This window comes from Leguminivora glycinivorella, chromosome Z (assembly GCF_023078275.1).
Source record: "Leguminivora glycinivorella isolate SPB_JAAS2020 chromosome Z, LegGlyc_1.1, whole genome shotgun sequence".
NCBI classification, from domain to species: domain Eukaryota; kingdom Metazoa; phylum Arthropoda; class Insecta; order Lepidoptera; family Tortricidae; genus Leguminivora; species Leguminivora glycinivorella.
The window spans coordinates 33,870,954-33,890,699 of record NC_062998.1 but is presented as its reverse complement, the minus strand read 5'-3'; the positions used below and the strand labels follow the sequence as shown (position 1 = coordinate 33,890,699).

At 40.0% G+C, this 19,746-nt stretch overlaps 2 protein-coding genes across 3 annotated transcripts in view; both read left to right on the top strand.

Annotated features, from left to right (window-relative positions):
• Positions 1-1,980: 1,980 nt before the first annotated feature.
• On the top strand, positions 1,981-18,584 carry LOC125240464. Its single transcript, XM_048148357.1, has 3 exons — positions 1,981-2,046; positions 2,817-4,713; positions 18,577-18,584. The coding sequence occupies exons 1-3, from the start codon at positions 1,981-1,983 to the stop codon at positions 18,582-18,584; spliced, it is 1,971 nt and encodes a 656-aa protein (XP_048004314.1).
• The window catches only part of LOC125240562, a 104,793-nt gene continuing 97,259 nt past the window's right edge, over positions 12,213-19,746 (top strand). For both annotated transcript variants that reach the window (XM_048148494.1, XM_048148493.1), the window contains exons 1-2: positions 12,213-12,366; positions 18,577-19,722. In XM_048148494.1, coding sequence (XP_048004451.1) covers positions 18,805-19,722 — 918 coding nt within the window. In that variant the 5' untranslated portion in view covers positions 12,213-12,366; positions 18,577-18,804. The remainder of the gene's footprint in view (positions 12,367-18,576; positions 19,723-19,746) is intronic.

Below are 19,746 nucleotides of genomic sequence, written 5' to 3'. Positions count from 1 at the left end.
GCATTCGAGAACTAGCGCTTACCTTAAAGGATATCATGACGAACTCGTCAGCCAAGCGTGAGGATCGTTTGCTCAGCCGCCTGTCTACGCCACGTGACTTACCTATATTCAGCGGCGACAGCGTCGAATGGTTGCACTTTAAAAAGTCTTATACGGAATCTACCAGAGTCTGTGAATTCTCTGACTCTGAGAACCTGGAGAGGCTACGCAAAGCACTGCGAGGCGACGCCAAGGACACGGTTACCGCACTGCTGATCGGCAACACCCCGCCCGCAGCCGTCATGGAAGCTCTCGAGTTAAGGTTCGGCCGATCGGATGTCATCATCATGAACCTCACGACGCAGCTGAAGAAGCTACCTTCGTTACCCACGTCGTACCAGCATGAGTTGATTGACTTTTCGATAAAAGTAAATAACTGCGTAGCAACAATAGGTGCGCTAAATAAACCTGATTACCTACGCAGTCCCGAGCTCGCATCAGCTGTTCTTAACAAGCTACCGAGCACACTGATTGGTAAATGGACTGATTTCGCATACAAAAGGTTAGAGGAAGACCAGCCTAAGTTGATCCTCATCTCCGAGTTTCTTAAACAAGAAGCACAAATGCTGTCACTAGTTGGAATGACACAAGCACGTGAACAAAGCAAGTCGAGTGAAATAAAAACTACAGTGAAATACTCCGGTGATAACAAAGTTCGTATAACTCGGCCCATATTGACAACAAAAGTCGTCGAGGAAAATAAGAATTGTAAATTTTGCTCAAAGGAATTTCACCCGCTGCCCGACTGCCGTGTTTTCAAACGTGCCATGCGCCGTGACAGATGGAAGTTCGTCAGATCCCAAGGACTATGTTATTGTTGTCTGACGTCACGACACGACAGGGACACCTGCCCTGCGCCCGTGTGCGACATAGATGGTTGTGGACTCGCACACCACAAGATGCTACACTACAAGAAGCCTACGTCATCACAATCAGCTGACGCGGTCGTTGACCCGCCGCCCGAGCCGGCCCCCGCGCAGGCTCAACCGCCGGCCCCCGAGCCAGCAACCCCGGCCCCCGACACCGTGGCGCACGTTACATCGGATTGTGATAAATCTTCTTGTGAGGACAACGTTATGTTAAAAGTAGTGTCAGTGCAGTTACGTGGACCTAAGGGTACCGTAAGTACCTACGCCCTTTTAGACGATTGCGCATCTGTGTCTATGATAGACTCTGATTTAGCGGACGAGTTAGGTCTTAAAAATAAAAATCCGCGGTCTGTGATGTTTACCGATGCGTTTGGACTCGAGGTGTATCAATCAGCTGTGCCGAACGTTATCGCGCAGATAAGTGGACAAAATAATAACAATAGTTATAATATTAAGTTGCGTAAAGTGTCTAAATTAAATTTACCAGCTCAAAACTTGTCTGCAATTAAAAGTTTAAATTGTAAACGTTTATCTCATATTAAGGAATATGTGTGTAAAAGTCGAGTTAAACCTCGTATTCTCATTGGGGAAGATAATTATTACCTAATCGCTCCGATAGAAATAATTCATGGTAGTGAAACCGAGCCCTATGGATCTCTGTGCAAGTTAGGATGGTCAATTCATGGTAATTGTGGTCGCACTCACTCTAACGCTGCCAATGTGTTCCATCTCAGTCACACAGATGGCGAAAATATAGGTGAACTAAATGATTTAATTAAACATTCTTTTTCCCTAGACTCCATAGGAATTTCAACCTTACGCCGTGAAAATAGCGATCATTTAAGGGCGTTGCAGATCCTAGAAGATTCAGCGCGCCTTATCGGAAATCAATGGGAAGTGGGTCTGCCGTTCAAGAAGGACGTATTCGCCATGCCAGACACACGCGAAGCTGCCCTTACGCGCCTACAGTCTTTAATGCGCAAGTTTGTTAAAGATCACGCGTACGCAGATCGCTACCGAATAGAGGTAAACAAACTGTTTGCCTCTGGCTACGCACGTGAGCTCAAGGAAAATGAACTTTCGGCCGACCGCATATGGTATCTCCCGCACTTCGGAATTCAGAACCCCAACAAACCTGGTAAGTTGAGACTTGTTTATGATTGTGCTGCAAAAGTAAATGGGAATTGTCTTAATAGTTATTTATTAACGGGACCAGACTTATATAATTCACTTATGGGGATTATGTTGAGATTTCGTGAGAATAAAATAGTTATAATTGGGGACATTAAGGACATGTTTTTAAGGGTGAAAATAAGGCCCGAAGATCAACATGTACTTCGTTTTTTATGGCAGGAAGCTCCGGGCTCGCCCGTAAAAACATGTGTTATGCAAAGTCTATTGTTTGGTGCCACTTGCAGTCCTTTTATAGCACAATTCATTAAGAATAAAAATGCATCTAGGTATGAAGATTTATATCCGGAGGCAGTAAATGTTATTGTAAATAGTCATTACATGGATGACTGTTTATATTCAACTAGCAGTGTAGAAAATGCAGTTAAGTTGGTTGAACAAATTACTCTTATTCACAAGAGCGGTGGATTTGAGATACGAAACTGGTCAAGCAATAGTCAGGAGGTATTGAAAAATATACCTACTGACGCGCTCGCGCAAACAGCTGTTCACTTCAAGGACGGAGTTATGAACACAACCGAGCGCACCTTAGGGTTAATGTTTCATCCTTCAGATGATACTTTTGGATTTAAGATTTCATTTAATCGTGTCCCTCAGGAGGTATTAAATGGATCTGAGGCTCCGACGAAAGCAAAAATGCTTAGCCTCATCATGTCGGTTTATGATCTTCACGGTTTTTTATCGCCTTTTATTATAAAGAGCAAAATAATATTTCAGGATGTTCACCGTAGTGGCGTGGAGTGGAACGACCACATCCGACCAGAGGAGCACGCGCGCTGGGTAAGGTGGCTCGACGAGCTTAAACTACTAGCGTCGCTGCGCATCCCTCGACACTACGCGGCCGCGGGGCCATGGACGCCGTGCTACGATGATTCGGCGGATGGGGTAAGTGACCCCACCATCATACATACCGAATTACATGCATTTTGCGATGCCAGTAGTAAGGCATATGCCGCTGTTGTTTATTGGCGCTTTGTTCGCTCAGATGGAACTATAAATGTATGTTTTGTGGCGAGTAAAAGCAGAGTGACCCAACTACGTCCGGTCTCTATACCGAGGCTAGAGCTTCAAGGTTGCTTGCTCTCTGCTCGTCTGGCCGCCACAATACAGAACGAGCACAAAGACATTAAGCCAAACAAGCGATATTTCTGGACGGATTCAAATACCGCCCTCCAGTGGATTCGCAGTGACCCTAGAGACTTTAAAACATACGTCGCTCACCGCCTCGGTGAGATTGACGAGTTGACCAGTGCGTCAGAGTGGCGTTACGTCCCCACGTCCTTGAACGTAGCCGACGTAGCCACTCGTGAGGACGCGCCACCACTGCAGTACGATGACGTATGGTTCCAGGGGCCAAACTTCTTGCGTGAACGCGAAGGTGAGTGGCCCAAGGATCTCAAGAGCTCCAAGCAGCTTGAAGAAGCTATTTGCGAACGTAAGGTCATTAATGTTGTATCCTCAGCCGACTGTACTAGTACGTTGCCGGTACCTAACGAAAATTACTTTTCGTCGTGGATTCGATTACTTATGACTACTGCACGGGTATTGTTGTTTATTAAAAAATGTCAGCATAAATGCGATCGAATCGACACCGAACTGTTACAATCGGCAGAGGACTTGTTGATTAAAAAATGTCAACATGATTCGTTTCTTACAGAAATTGCCTGTTTAAGGAACAATAAGCCGTTATCGAAAGATAGCCGACTGCTACAGTTAACGCCCTATCTCGACGATGCGGGCCTACTACGTGTAGAGGGCCGTATCGACAAGACTGTTGGAGTCAATGAGTCTACGAAGAGACCAGTGATTCTTGATGGCAAGCATCGAATCACCAGACTGCTCGTAGAACACTACCACAGGCGAGCACTGCACAGAGCTCAAGAACTGGTAGTTAATGAGCTAAGGCAGCGCTATTGGATTCTGCAACTGCGACCAACTGTACGCGCAGTCGCAGCCCATTGTCTGCTGTGCAGATATCGTCGCGCCACGCCGCAGCCGCAGCGTATGGGTGACCTGCCCGCTGCACGGCTGCAGCACAACCGTCGTCCGTTCTCGTTCACCGGGGTCGACTTTTTCGGCCCCATGGAGGTAACCGTAGGTCGTGGTAGGCAGAAACGGTATGGAATGTTATTCACATGTCTGACCATTCGAGCCGTACATGTCGAAATAACGGAAAACCTTACAACTGACTCTACCATAATGGGTTTGAGACGGATGATAGCACGCAGAGGTACCCCTACCATGATATACTGCGATAATGGGACCAATCTTAGAGGTGCCCACATGGAATTGAAACGCAGTATTGCTGAACTAGACAGCGATGCCCTGCGCAATGATGGACTCGTGAGAGGAATTGAGTGGAAATTTATTCCCCCGGGCGCCCCAGAAATGGCTGGCGCGTGGGAACGAATGGTGCGTACTTTTAAATCATCCCTGCGAGCTGTTCTCAAGGAGCGCGCCCCACGGCCAGAGACCCTTTCAACATTGATGGCTGAAGTTGAAGCCCTCGTCAACAGCCGTCCTATCACGTACGTATCGGTTGATCCTAACTATCCTGAGGCTCTGACCCCCAATCACTTCTTGATTGGTACGTCCTCAAATGGACCAGCTTTTGGTAAGTACGACAATGGCGACCTCCAGCTAAGACGTCAGTGGCGGATAGCGCAACATCTAACTGATATGTTTTGGGCACGTTGGCTCAAGGAGTATTTGCCAACACTTCTTCCGCGGCAAAAGTGGACGCGCGAAAATCGCTCATTACAGGTAGGAGATTACGTAATTATAGCCGAACCTAACTTAGATCGTGGATCATGGCGGCACGGAATAGTGAGTGCGACACACGTTGGTAATGATGGGCGTACTCGCGTTGTTGACGTCCGTACGCGCACGGGCATTTTACGCCGCCCCGTCACACGCGTCGCCTTACTTGCACCAGAGATGGCTCGTGATAACTAGTCATCACTAAGGGGGTGGGATTGTAGGCGACGCATATATGTTTTATGTGAACTGTACTTTAGGATTTATTTATTAAGTTTGCTTACTTATTTTGGCACATGTAACGCCATCTAGATTAAAACTTTGGAATTAAAGCTACATAAAAACAATGGTGGGTAGCGAGCCCAAGTCATGCGCTGCACCTAAGTAAAATGAAGGTAGTTGTACATTTCGCGAACTGAGACCCGCCGCGTTGACTCCTCGCTCGTACCACGGTTTTTGGCATCGTATTTTGGAAATTATGCGTTTTATTTAACCTGTCACCTACAAACTATGTTTAATGTTTGTTGATATTTTAACAAATAAAGTGTTTCATTGTATGCAAAACATGTTTGGTTTTTGTTTGTATCCGTTGATTGAATGAAAAAAAGTAGGGAGATGCGCCAGGGTGCATCACTATGGCACATCCTAAACCATAATACTATTGTGATAATAGCCTCTCATGAGCCGTACGTGGCGAATAACAGCATGATGATGATGAAACTGCGCGAAAAGAGAAAGATCGCAGAATTTTTATTGAACCCACTCACAACCCACTCAACAAAATATTGAAACATACGAAAATTCCATTAAAATTTAATGCTATTTTCCGTGAAATGGAAACGTGGGAAAACATTCCTACACAATTTTAAGTATTGGACTTCAGAGTCGACCATCAATGGAAGTTGATGGAAGGTAGCCGGCTGGACCGCCGAATCGAATATTAATAATTCGCCTTTTACCTACTTTAGCTTGAAACTGCGCCTTTCATAGTAAAAGCTCGGCCACACATGCGCGTTTTGAGAGCGTAGGCGAAGCGTTAGCGGTGCGCCGGACGAACGCTGGTGTTGCGCCCAGCGGACGCCGGCGGGAACTAACGAGCGCGGATTGCGAGCGGAACGCCAGCGTTCGTCCGGCGCACCGCTATCATTGCGCTCCGCTATCAAAACGCTTTATGTGTGGCGGAGGCTTAATGTATAGAAGGCCTTTACGCGGAGGACGACAAAATAGATCTTTTTTTCGCTCTCGCGGCCTTGGTGAGGCCCAGTGGTCATTTAAAATGGTAATTTTGACACTAAAAACGGCAACTGAAAAATGTAGGGGCGAAGGTTTACCAAATATCCAATGGAGAATTTAAAATCCGCGCCTGTTTTAGTGACAAGATTTCTTGATCTCCTATACTATATTGGTGTTATATCATCAAGATGATATATTTGAAAAATTTGTAAAATTTATCGTAATTACTAGTATTATAAGGTGTTTGTAAACAATGTTTTGCTACACTTTTTCCAGGGTCCATTATGTATATGCCCATGTAACATATTGGAATGCAAATAAAGATCTATATATCTATAGACGGTCTACGAAATTATGGCACTAAAAATGGCGCGAAATTCAATTTTTCTATGAGTAATGAAACCTTTGCCCCTACATTTTCAATAAATTTGTAAACTAGTGAAAACGTCAAGGTTTAGGAAGGTACGTTTTATGGAGACAGCGGCTCACAGCAGCAGGGTTAGCACATGATTGCCGCGAGAGTATGTCGCCGCGAGATAGGCTACCCGTCCTTATGTCATTAATACAGTTAGAAGAAGACGTGTCATCTGTCTCGCGGCAATCATGTGCTAGGCCTAAAGGTAGGTATCCAGATAATGAATATACACTGAATAGTGCAAACTATCGGACGTAATGGCCCCTGTACACATATGGCCAACGGTTTCACCAACCCCCTTGGCCAAGCGTGTAGAGGACTACTTGGCCGTAAATTGGCAGTTGGCGCTTGCGCTTGCCGGCCAACCGATTGGTGTCGGTTTTTTATCCACACATCAAAGGATCTTGGCGCCAATGGCCAACTGCGTTTACACGTTGGCGCTTCATTCAGTTGGTCGTCAGCCGTCAGAGAGGAGAGTAGTGAAATATTTACGAAAATAATAAGTTTATCTATGCCAATAATAGTGTAGATTTTAGGAAATAAAATAACCTTGCAAATGTTTAATGTATTTCCTAAAAAAAATAAATGTTCTTATCAGAATATTCAAAAAAATGTTAATATTTCAAATAATTTAATTTTACTACGGGGTTATTATTTTTTAATCAAATTTTTCTGACAACGTCTATGACCTAGAATTTCCTAGACTTTTCCATTCCACGTCCGTCTTTCATGAAGAGCCAATGCCAAGTGATTGGTTCGCCAATGTGTAAACAGCGGCTCTTATCTTGGCCAAGGGGTTTCACAAAGGGCTGGTGGAACCGTTGGCCATATGTGTACAGCGGCCATAATATAAGCCGTGGACATAACGTTGAACTTTCGGACATATGACAGAAATCTGGCGCGCTGGATGGTTTTGTCAGCCGCAAGCCACGTCCCTAAGATGACTGTGCACATTCTGACCGAAAAGAGACAAAAGAATAGAAACTAATAATTTTTAAGAAAAAAAAACCGCCGCCTTTGGGGTTCTGGTGAAAGCTACTGCGAATGTTGGATTATGTAGAAATGTATAGGTATTTTTTAAACTGCTTTTAATATTTTAATTATTTGATGGCAACACAAATGAATATACGTATACCGTTAAGGTTTGAGGAGTTTCCTCAACAATTCCTCATGAATCCGATTATAAGAAATCGAAGCTTGACAAAATTTGACTTGAAAACTCAATATTCTTCACAAACATATCTTATACTTTTAAACGAGCAATTCTTGTATATTTATTTATTTATTTATTTATTTATATATATTTATTTACACTGACGATCTCGGAAACCGCTCTAACGATTTCGCAGAAATTTGTTATGTGGGGGTTTTTGGGGGTGAAAAATCGGTCTAACTTATCCTTAGGTCCCGGAAAACGCGAATTTTCGAGTTTTCATGCGTTTTTCTTCGCGCGCCATCTCGTGTGCAGTAGTTGTACTGTTAAGACAGAATTCTTTCGGTTGATGTAAGTACTATTTATTGCAAACACTAGATGGCGACACAGGTCAAGGCTAAAACGAATAGAAAAATACACTATTTGAGTTTTTGTGGCGAAATGCGCGCCATCTCGTGTGGAGTAGTTGTGTTGTTAAGGCTGAGAATTCTTTCGCTCGATGTAGGTACTATTAATTTTTGAACTAGATGGCGACACATGTCAAGGATACGAAACAGAACCGAGCGAAGCTCGGTTGCCCAGATATTAACTAAATAAATGTCACTGTTCTGAACTTAAATGCATGCTATTGCTATTCTTATAAAAATACCAAAGTCACTATAAGTGTGCCGTTCGATTTAAGGAGTTCCGATCTGATCTTCGTCAGCAGTTCCGCTGCACCAAATGTCACTGTTCTGGACGTAAGTGCATGCTGTTCTTATAAAAATACCAAAGTCACTATAAGTGTGCCGTTCAGATTTGAGTTCGGTTCTGACCATCATCAGCAGTTCCACTGCACCAAATGTCACTGTTCTGGACGTAAGTGCATGCTGTTCTTATAAAAATACCAAAGTCACTATAAGCGTGCCGTTCAGATTTGAGGAGTTCCGTCCTGATCATCATCAGCAGTTCTACTGCACCAAATGTCACTGTTCTGGACGGAAGTGCACGCTGTTCTTATAAAAATACCAAAGTCATTATGAGCGTGCCGTTCAGATTTGAGGAGTTCCGTTCTGACCATCATCAGCAGTTCCAATGCACCAAAAGTCACTGTTCCGTACGTAAATGCATGCTGTTCCTTAAAAAACATAAAAATCACCAAATGTATGCCTTTCAGATTTGAGGAGTTCCCTCGATTTCTCCAGGATCCCATCATCAGAACTGGGTTCTGAGAAAAATGGGACCAATCTGTATGCATATACATTCAATCAAATTTTTTTTTTAAATCGGTCTCGTAACGACGCAGATATCGTGGAACAAACATTAAAAAAAAAAAACATACAGACGACTTGAAAACCACCTTTCTTGAGAGATTTGAGGCGGCGGTTAAAAAGTGGCAGCATCGTATTAGTGTCGTCCCGTTTTCTCATTCAATATTGATTTGAAATGAAATGAATCATGGGCCTTCAATAGGGACTGAGCTCACACTTTTTTTGCCATACTAAATTGAACCTTATTACCGGTCTAGAAAGGCGTAAGGTAAAATACCCTATAATGGACGGTGATGCCATGATGGACAAAAAAAACCACAAATCCTAAAAAATAAGTTTCTAAAAACTGACGTCATTGTACCATAAACAAGAGTCATAGAGCTACTTGATTTTGAAGTTTCATTTAATTCGGTTATTTCTGAAGGATTTGGCGGCAAGATAAAAGTCATCACTTTACTGAAAAAAATATTTGGACGAACTCTTAGTCATGTTGCTAAGAGAGTTGAGTTCATGTATAAAATAATAAAAAAATAATACTCGGTGTAAACTTGAATGAGTTTTACTTACTGCATTAACCATGAGATAAGGTATAAAACATACTAGTTTGTTACTCCAAAGATATAAAGAAATAGTATTATTTTGCCAGTGTCCATAACTGGAACCGGAAAACTGCGTACCTCCTATAATGGACAAGGAACAATTTACGAAACCAAAATTTACAAGAAACATCCCATGTTAAAATAACGCAAACTAATTTTATTTTGGGTGTATAAAATTGACTCATTGAGTATCAGTTGGCTTTAAAAGTAAAATTTTGAACTAACTTCACTGTCCATAATAGGGGATCCATTACTGGAGAACTGCCGTCCATGACTGGAGAAAAAACACCCCGTTTTAATTTGTTATTTATGAGGAAACCATTAGCAATATCTATTCTGTAATACGCTTGAAATGTAAAAGAAGGATAGGACATTCAAGTTTTAACACGCTTAGCGGTAGAATTTTTATATGTATCAGTGAAATATCAAAAATAGGCAAAATTTTATCTTAAACTGTCCATGATTGGGTCTGTCACCTTACGTGTCAGACTAGTAAAAATGTGTCCACATGAGAGGGTGGGGCTGGTGTCCCTCTCGCACGTGTGACCAGTGTTAAAGATCTTACTATAGTAGTAGTATTTTTACCTGTATGATAACTGATAACTAAGTTTATAACCTTCTTAAATTATTTTAGTATTATATCGAGGCAAGGGTATTAATACCTTGTAACGAATTGGTAAGTCATTATTATGACGCCATAAAACCAAAGATTTGCGCAATTAAAAAAAAAAAAACCTTTAATTGGGTATTAGCATAGATTTAGAATTATTAAACTAGATTGTTTGGTTAGGTCAAAAAGTGTGTCCACATGAGAGGTAATTGTTTGGGCTGGTGTCCCTCTCGCACTTGCTAACAATGTCAACATTATTCAGTGACGTCATCACTGTCATAAATTGGGGATACCAGTCAATTTTCAAAGTTACTACTAAATCTACTAACACCCAATTGAAAGTATTTTTTAATTATACAAATCTTTGATTTACTGGCATCAAAATAATTACATTATAATTATTTTCAAATTTTTTGAAATATATCGAAACCCTAGTTTGAATATAACATTAAAATAAAATAAGAAGTTATAAAGTCAGGTAATATACAGATAAAAATACTACTAATATCACAGAATATATAATAGTACAAGTACAGAAGGCCCACTGCTTTGATGTTCACGAAATGCCGCCTTTTTAAATGCCTACAAAATTCTAACAAAGAAACGAACCGCACGTGCGCAGCGTCGGAGGATAGGGTTGCCTATGGATTAAAACGCATTAATTCTCAGATAAATAGTTATACTATATATTCAAGTCTTGGTTAATTTCTAGGTATATATACAGTATTTATATATTTTTGTTGCAGCCTTCAGCATCACAAGCCTTATTGAACTTTTCCGTTAGACTTAATCAATAAGATCAGTGTAAGATTGTCCTATTTTATTCATGATGTCTATTTAACTAAGCATTATTAGCCATTCCACACGTGGACATCGTATATGAACCTTGAAAAAAACTCGCTACGTAATGTAACAATAGAAAGTGCGAACGTGCGTTCCGTGAGAACGCGCGCCACCCCTGATTAGGCCGCGAACTCGCGGCCGGTAGCATGTACTTGTAGCGCGGCGATAGAATTGCGGAGTGAGCCGCCCTTGCTAATATGGGAACCTCATTAACACTGGCAACACGTGCGAGAGGGACACCAGCCCAAACAATGTCCTCTCATGTGGACCGTTTTCGCTAGTCTGATACGATCGACTTTCTGTTTCAGTAATAAGGTTTAATTTCGTATGGCAAAAAATGTGATTGAGCTGTCCCCTGTAAAGGTCTTTGGGTATTAGTAGATTTGTTAGTAACTTTGAATATTGACCTGGTATCCCCAAATTATGACGGTGATGACGTCATTCAAATGATTTTGACAGTGGCATGGAGAATAGAGGTAAGGAGGAAAATCTGTCGAAGTAGGACAGTCGCAAAAATGACCAGCTGAGGCCTATTAATTGCAGTTACAAATGCGCTGGCTTCGTATGCGGATGTTCTCGGGTTCGATCCTGACAGCGATCTTTTTGTTTTTGATTTTTTTTGTATTTTAATTTTCTCAACACTAAACAAAATATTTTTGGATATTAAAAAAATAAAATAATTCAGGAAAAAATATCTGTAGAAAAAAAAATAAGAAAAGCTCCCATCAGGATTTGAACCCGGGACCTCTTGCTCCGTAGGCGGGGTCACTATCGAGAAGGCTAAGAGATTGCCAAACCTGTAGCTGCGATTGCAGCGCCACCTATTTTTTCTTTTATATGTGCACTCCTGATACATAAAGAGGTTGCTCCTTTATCTCTATGCTTCATGGACAGTGGCAATATGTGCGAGAGGGACACCAGCCCCAACTTTACCCTCTGTGGACACACTTTTTGGCCTAACTACTCAATCTAGCTTAATATCTCTAGATCTATGGTAGACCGTACCACACCAAGGCATCCACAATCCACATACTCCGGATCGGATCGGCAGTATCGGCACCAAAGAATCCATTGATCCACACCGATGGAAAGAGTCGAGTCTTGATCAAGTCAAAGACTATTCAAGAGCCATGCTGATATTGTATGTCGATGGCATAATACTCCTGTTTCTTTGTCTATGGTATACTTTTATCTGTATTAGCTAAGTGACATCAGATTAGTTGTCAAGTCAACGGAGTGTTTCGTATGAGTGATTACAAAATTTCATATTTTTTTATCAATTATACAAGTATAAAGTAATTAGAACGTGTGAAAAATAGTATTTTAAATTACTGTGTTTTTTTAATATGTGATGGATCGGATCCTTTACTATCTTTAAGTACAGTGGTTGACATTGATGTGTTTACGGTTCGTATTGTAATAATTAATTCGTTACGTCTCCCTAATAGTTATAAGCCCGCGTAGTATCAGCTCTGTTCAGGTAGTTTGAAATTAATATCTTATATAATATGTATTTGTCATCACGCCCTTCTTCCGTAACGCTAGTTACTACATACTGCATGAAACATTCAAAGTTTGTAGGTACTTGAAATCCAATGCTCTAATACATCAAGAATGGCAAATTTGTTCAACTAATTACTAAGTTTGCTTAACCGTCTTGTAAAGTTTGGCAAGTTCATATTACCACATCAGTTTCTATTCATAAGACTGGCGGAGGATTCTCTGAATGGAACAATTTGAGTCTCCTAATCCATAAATTTTACTACTTGTATAAAACATACTACCTTTTTAAAACTGCACACATCTCACGATAAATAGTCTAAATGCAATTTTAAAATATTGATCCTCAGTGAGTCCATATGTCACCTAGGTACCTAAATACAACATGGATATTTTGATATATTTAAGATATTTGGTAGTAACAATGACTATCTTAATATTAATTAATGTTTACCTCATTTATTTGCATAAAAATGGTAAGCAATGTTATGTCCCTAGAAAAATTGTTTGAGAATAAGAAAAATAAGTCAAAACAAATATGTAACAATTATATAGCAAATGTCATATTGAACATTCTTTTCTCTTTCATGTTTAAAAAAAAGTTTCAAATACAGTTATGTTGCTTACAATTTCCTAATGCTGGACAACTAGTGGAGCAGGCATTTAATTGGCTCTTTTTAAATTAGGGCTTCAGGTAGAGGGTTAACAATATTTGGTTGAAGTTTTAAAGGTATAACCATGCTTATGAAATGAAATATGAAATGAAATGAAAAATTATATACACCATGATTATGCTGGTATACATCATGCTTTTTTTATTTCCGTTATATTGGACAGGATGTTAGGTTCATTATCAGAAGCTAACTGGTAGATTATGTTTTGTTTCATACATAATAAATAAATTTAATGCCAAGTATCTGATGGCACATGTAAGAAATAAATTACATTTGGAAGTAGTAAAATTTCTGATTCACTTGCTCTGTTATTAAATGTATTTTTTGAATAACAAATTTATTTTACACAATTTAATGTCCATTACTCATATATTTGAATCCTTGGGACAGTAGTTTACCAACTAACAATAAGAACATTCTGGTTACAAACAGCTCTTACAATATACATTAAATAAATAATGCTCTTTCCAAGATTGGGTGCAAAGGACCATCAACTCCTTAGCCACAAAGTACACAATTTACATAAAGTCCCAAAAATGCGTTATAGATTTGATGTTCATAAACAGTAATTAAATTGTTTCCAAAGATCTTTCGATCATTTCGGTACAGTTAGATTTCAACCAATTACCTGAAATAATATCATTCAACAGGAACATGCACATCAACCACCAATTAAAATCTTAACTTATCACTTGTCACAGCTCAATAAAGTTTGTTTAGTCAAGCTCCGATGCATGTTTTCTCATCTAGCCAGATTAGTTTTGTCAGGTCCTCGCTTTCATACAACAATCAAAAATTCTTGCTTCACAAATTACTTATTTAATGCTAATTACAAATGCGGTTTGGTTTGAGGTTGGTACTTGGTATTCTGTCTGTCCCGTCAGTGACAACTACAAAACAAATAGTCTGTTAGAAAAACTGCTGCCATGTTCTACAAAGATGCTTAATAGATGTGACATCACACATCATGAAATGACTTTACAACTACCACAAAAATGCTAGTTTGTTCATTTTCAATATTTAATAGGATTTATAAGAGCGATAGTGAAGCACAGAGTCATGTAAACAAGTGACAAAAACTAAATTTATTCCCATATTAAATATGGTTATATTCTGGAACAAGGTAAGGACAGATAAATACACATACTGCTGTGCTAACCAATAAGTTGGGCAGTTGGGCGAGTCCCTAATATTAATCATAGAAGTCACAGAAGTTTATCAATTAGCGTATCTCCTCGCCTAGGTACGCCGCACTCATAGTAGGTTAATGGAAATGTGTACAAACAGTAATTGGTATGCGTCACTCTAAAATCGCCCACAACAACTAGTAATAGGTACACTGATGTGTGATATATTCAAATAGCGTGTTAATATCGCGGTCTGTGTGACAACGGTGTGTCGGCGTGTAATGGGCACCATTAATTGTCAATCGGTATGGCAGACTGAGAAGGATGCAATTAGATATCAGTTCTGATAGAAAAGGACAGTGATATACGTTTTCTGACAGATAACGGTTTCCTCGCAAGGCTCAAGGCCACTATGTGCATTCAGTGGGTCATATTTACAGTCGCCATCAGATATATGTGGGCGCCCGAGGTGCTCAATAATATCTGAATATTCTGAACACGCACTCTAAGTGTGTTTTCGATATTTTATATATTAAAGGTGCGATCTTGGGATTATTTGTCAAAGCGGACCCCAGGCTCCCATGAGCCGTGGCGAATGCCGGGATAACGCAAGGAGGATGAGGATGATGAAAGGTGCGATCTTTAACATTTGCCTTTGAAATCCTTCCTACATCCGATATCGGATCGGATAATGGAAATTGATACCTATGACGGCGACTTTGCAAGTTTATGAAATTAACGTGTCTGTTATTATGCGTTAGTCATTTGAACTAGATTAATACTAGACCAAGACGCGTTGACAGTACTAACACGATTCTAATATCCTCAATCCTGTTGTACCAATAAAGAACATCCATAAATTATACGAACTCTTAGTACTCTTACAAGATCTAAAAGTAACTGCCTGACTGGTAATCTGTCAGTCTATTTGTCCGCTTCACCGTAAGGTACCTACTAAGCCGTTTTTAGAGTTCCGTAGATAAATAATAGGAATCGTCAGTTTCTCAGTTTATCTTTCCGTCCGAGGGGTTTTTCCGTGACCGAGTGATTCAGACAACGATTAACTAATGATTCCAACAATTGTTTCTACTAAAATGAGAGAAAAAATATTTAGGGTTCTTCCCTTTTTAAGATCGGGTTTCCTAAGGTCATATAGCATCCGTCTCCATACTTCGGACTGGTACGGAGACGGCACCATGTAACGTCACTACTATCCTAGTAAACCAGAGCATTACACGTAAAGTGGAGTTTTCTTGATTTCGCTTTATAGTTTACCTTTTGGTGTGGGATATCGGTGCCCGTTTTTTTTTTTAAATTTAGTTCATACTAGAGATACTCTATTTTGTATTGAAATACTTGTTATTATCTTTCAGAGAAATCATGAAATAGTTTCCAGTGCAAGTTGCCTCTTCAATATCGGGTGTTTACGTAGGTGACTGTTATTATTGTTAAGTGCATTACAATACGTAGATATAATAAATTGGTACTTAAATATAAGAAACTACGTGGTACAGTCAAGTGTAAAAATATGGGTGCGTACAACTTATCAAAAATATGTCCCATAGCACTTTATGTCGGCGGAATAAGGTCTCGGTACATATTTTTGAGCGGATAAAATCGATACGTATTTTTGCACTTGACTGTACCTAAGCGGTGCTAATAATAATGACTTATACAGGGAGAATTCCATTAACTCCATTCTAGTTTGATAAGCATAATTATAAATGTTTTTCCCGAATATTATTTAGGTATTTGCTTGTAAATTTTTGCCTTTTTAAGTCACTTTTAACTTCTTGGCGTTAGTCCGGCTACGGTCTGCTTTGACAATTACTGCCATGATTTGGCTGCCAAATCATGGCATTGATACTATTTGTAGGTAAGCGACTGCCATCAGACCTTCAAACAGAGTTTAAACTAGGCCCTATTGGAATTAGTCCGGTTTCCTCACGATGTTTTCATTCACCGCGACAAGCGACTGGCAAATATCGAATAACATTTCATAATTAAGTCCACATCGCCATAAAAATGTTTTTGAATGTTAGACAAAGAAATCTCTACTTATCAATAGGCAATCAAATAAATACCTGTGGCCTTCATTCAGAAAGAAACGGTTTCCTGGTTGTTGAGGTGTGACCGTGTGACATTTAATGTAATTGGAATAAGCTCAGGAATTATCTCAACTCAAATATTGACATTGTGATAGCTGTCTATACGGCCGACACTCTTCCGATGGCTGTGGTTCATTTTACAGTCGGCTAATGGACTGATAACTGTTTACTTTGATGATTATGGCAAGGTATCATTTGTACTAGATTTTCAGTCCTCTCCAATTCAATTAAATGTTGTCGTTTTGGAAAACGAGCGTAGGCAATTCTCTACTACCTCTCGCTCACTATTCGAAATGGAAGATATTTCATTAACGAAATTTGCTAAATCGAGTGGTCGACGACGTTCAAAAATCGATTCCCAGCATCAAACGTAATCCCTATATATTACGGTCACCGCCATAAAGAAGTGATGATTTCTGTACCTTGCAGTGGCGGCTGGTGAAGATTTCTGCTAGGCAACACTGAGCAAAAAGAAACCTACTTTAAACATTAGGTACTTACATTAGTAATCAATTTAGGCAAGCCGGTGGGAATCGGCTTGTATGGTATGGACCAACCGCTGCTGGTACCTTGTCGCTTTTAATCATTGACAATTTCGTATGACATTTCAAACAAGCCGTTAATATCACAAGGTACATAAATCATCACTTATTTTTGCTGGTGACTGTACCTATTATAAAGAAATGCATTTATTTGTGTGATCAATCTGCGTTCGTCACACAAATAATTTGTTTCTGAGTCATGGTTGTTTTTTATTTGGAATCCGTTATTTACCATAGACAGATGTTCACAGATTAGGTCAAGTCCAATAAAAACAAATATAAATCAATGATGTGTTATGTCTAACATCTGTAGCTTATGTTTGCCAGCATGGTCGGTCGAGCAGTTTTATTCACGTACATGGTCATTCATCATCGTCTATTAAAACTTAGGCCGCCAGTTAGATCGTTTAGTAGTTTCTAGTAGGCGTTTAATTTATGGTAAGTACAGGATGTTTATTTCTCCAGCTCCATTCTTTATAGAAATCATTCGAAAATCAGTGCAGTAGTGTACATACTCTGCAATAGTGTACTTATACTCCTATTTTTAATTAGCCGGAATTATTGTAAACAAAAGTGTGGCCGGTGCTATAAAAAAATTGCACCATTCGAGGCATTAAAATTGCCGATATTTTACAGGTTTAATAAAAATCTTTACATGTTCCACTACACAAATAATGACTCTTTTTAAACGAAAATAAATTGAATCACTAAACGTTTTGGTATATTTATTGAAATTAAAAAGCCGTTTTTGTCGGGTAGTTTGTATATTGCACTGGTATTACTGTGGAAATGTACCTGGGCGACCAAGTAGCGGGCCGCTAAACATTATTTTTTAGCAACTTTTGAGACTAGGTGGCAGTGATTTTTAATTACTATAATTAAAACCGTCTTCTTCAAATGCGATGGTGGTAATAGGTGGTTATAAATTAAATTATTGGTTTTGTGAGTATCTGATATGACAGGAAATCATCTATTTTGGACCGATTTCTATATTGACTTGCATTGGATCATAACATAATATAACAGTCATTGTGTTCGATCGCTTCACGATTTTTTAGTATGTAATAGAGTGATCGTTAATAACTAGTTGAAAGTAATTTGATTTTCTCTCGGCCCTTACTTTGAGAACCCCTGACTTGAGCTGCACGTGTGCACGTGTTACTTTGACAGTGACAGCAGTTTGTTTACGTTTATTCCGTTCAATTCGTAATGGGACTATAGTTCAATAAGGTTTACAGACCATTTAAAGTCTACCTTTTCCACACTTATGTATTTTAGTCGGATAAAGATGTTGAACTAAGCTGTTTACTTAAGCTGGTTGATTTTATTTGTCCCACGTGAACCTTGACCTTTAACAAATTTCAGCAAGAATTACTTGCACTTAACTACATACTTGGTTAAGTCAGTTAGGTGTGTGCTGCCATTGCCTATGTTGAACTAAGCTGTTTACTTAAGCTGGTTGATTTTATTTGTCCCACGTGAACCTTGACCTTTAACAAATTTCAGCAAGAATTACTTGCACTTAACTACATACTTGGTTAAGTCAGTTAGGTGTGTGCTGCCATTGCCTACATCGTACCATATAATACTAAAACTAGCAATTTATTGATGTAAGAACTGTTTAGGATATTCGGTGTTGTAGTTTAATAACGATTTTTCTTTTCAGGGTTGTAATATGTGCATTGAAGACAACTTGCACACCCGCTTCACAACCATGGTGTGTGTACGGTGACGAGTGCAGCCAACTCAGTTCCGACATTACTTAACACAAGATATTACTTTATTAGACATTAACATGTGACTTTTACTGTGATGTGACGGTTTACACACCTCAAAGTAATCAGTGCCTTAGACTTTATATACTTTATATTGAATTTTATACGCATGCTGTCCAATGGATTCCGAAACTGCAACAACTAGTAACGTAAAAGTAAACAGAAGAGAGCGTAAAAATGAAAAGAAAAAGAAAATTGAAAGGTGCAAAGACGATAAGGCGGACGAGACGTATCGAGAGATGAGCGCGCCGTCGCCGCCGCCACCGCCGCCGCCGCCACCGCCGCCGCCTGCGGACGACGCCAGCTCGGCCAGCTCCACCGACAGCGACGAGCTCGTCAACGCCATCAATTACAACACCATCACATCGCTGGCCGCGCTCAAGGACATCATCCAGGGCGACAATAACGACACGCCGGAAACTGATAGCTTCTTCCAGCACTACTTTATGAACCATTGTAATAACCTTTCCAGTTTAAATCCGAATTCTAGCTCTACTTTCCCTTTTACGGAACGCCGCCGCCTATCCCAGTGCCGGGAAGAAGATGAAGATGACGAGAAAAAAGAACCAGATCTAGCCCTTTCGTCGTTATACTCCGAAAGCGCTTCAAATAGTAGTATAGGATCAAAAAATCACAAATCTAGAGATTTAGTTGACAACACGCATCACAATGATAATTTAAATTCTACGGAGATTTCGTCTGAAAGCCGAGACTCCTCGGGAGAAGCAGTCGGTCCACCAAAACGGACGGTCATGGGTGCTCGTCACAAATTTTTAGTAACGACTGCAGAACCTCCGCTGCCATCTGCCGTCGTAGAAAAAGCGCTCCGATCACAAGTCCACAATGCACATACCGTACATTTTGGCACCAAGGGAGCGGAAGAAATAAGGCCTAGTGTGCGTTCTATTTTCGCTGGCCAGAATCTCCATCACGATAAAAAATATTTCGACAGCAGTCTCATAGAAATTAGATCTACGGTGGATGAATCACCCACGAGTTCTGAAGATATATGGGTTAAAAGAAGTGAAGAAAAGGAAGTAAGTATTTCACTAAGAATACAT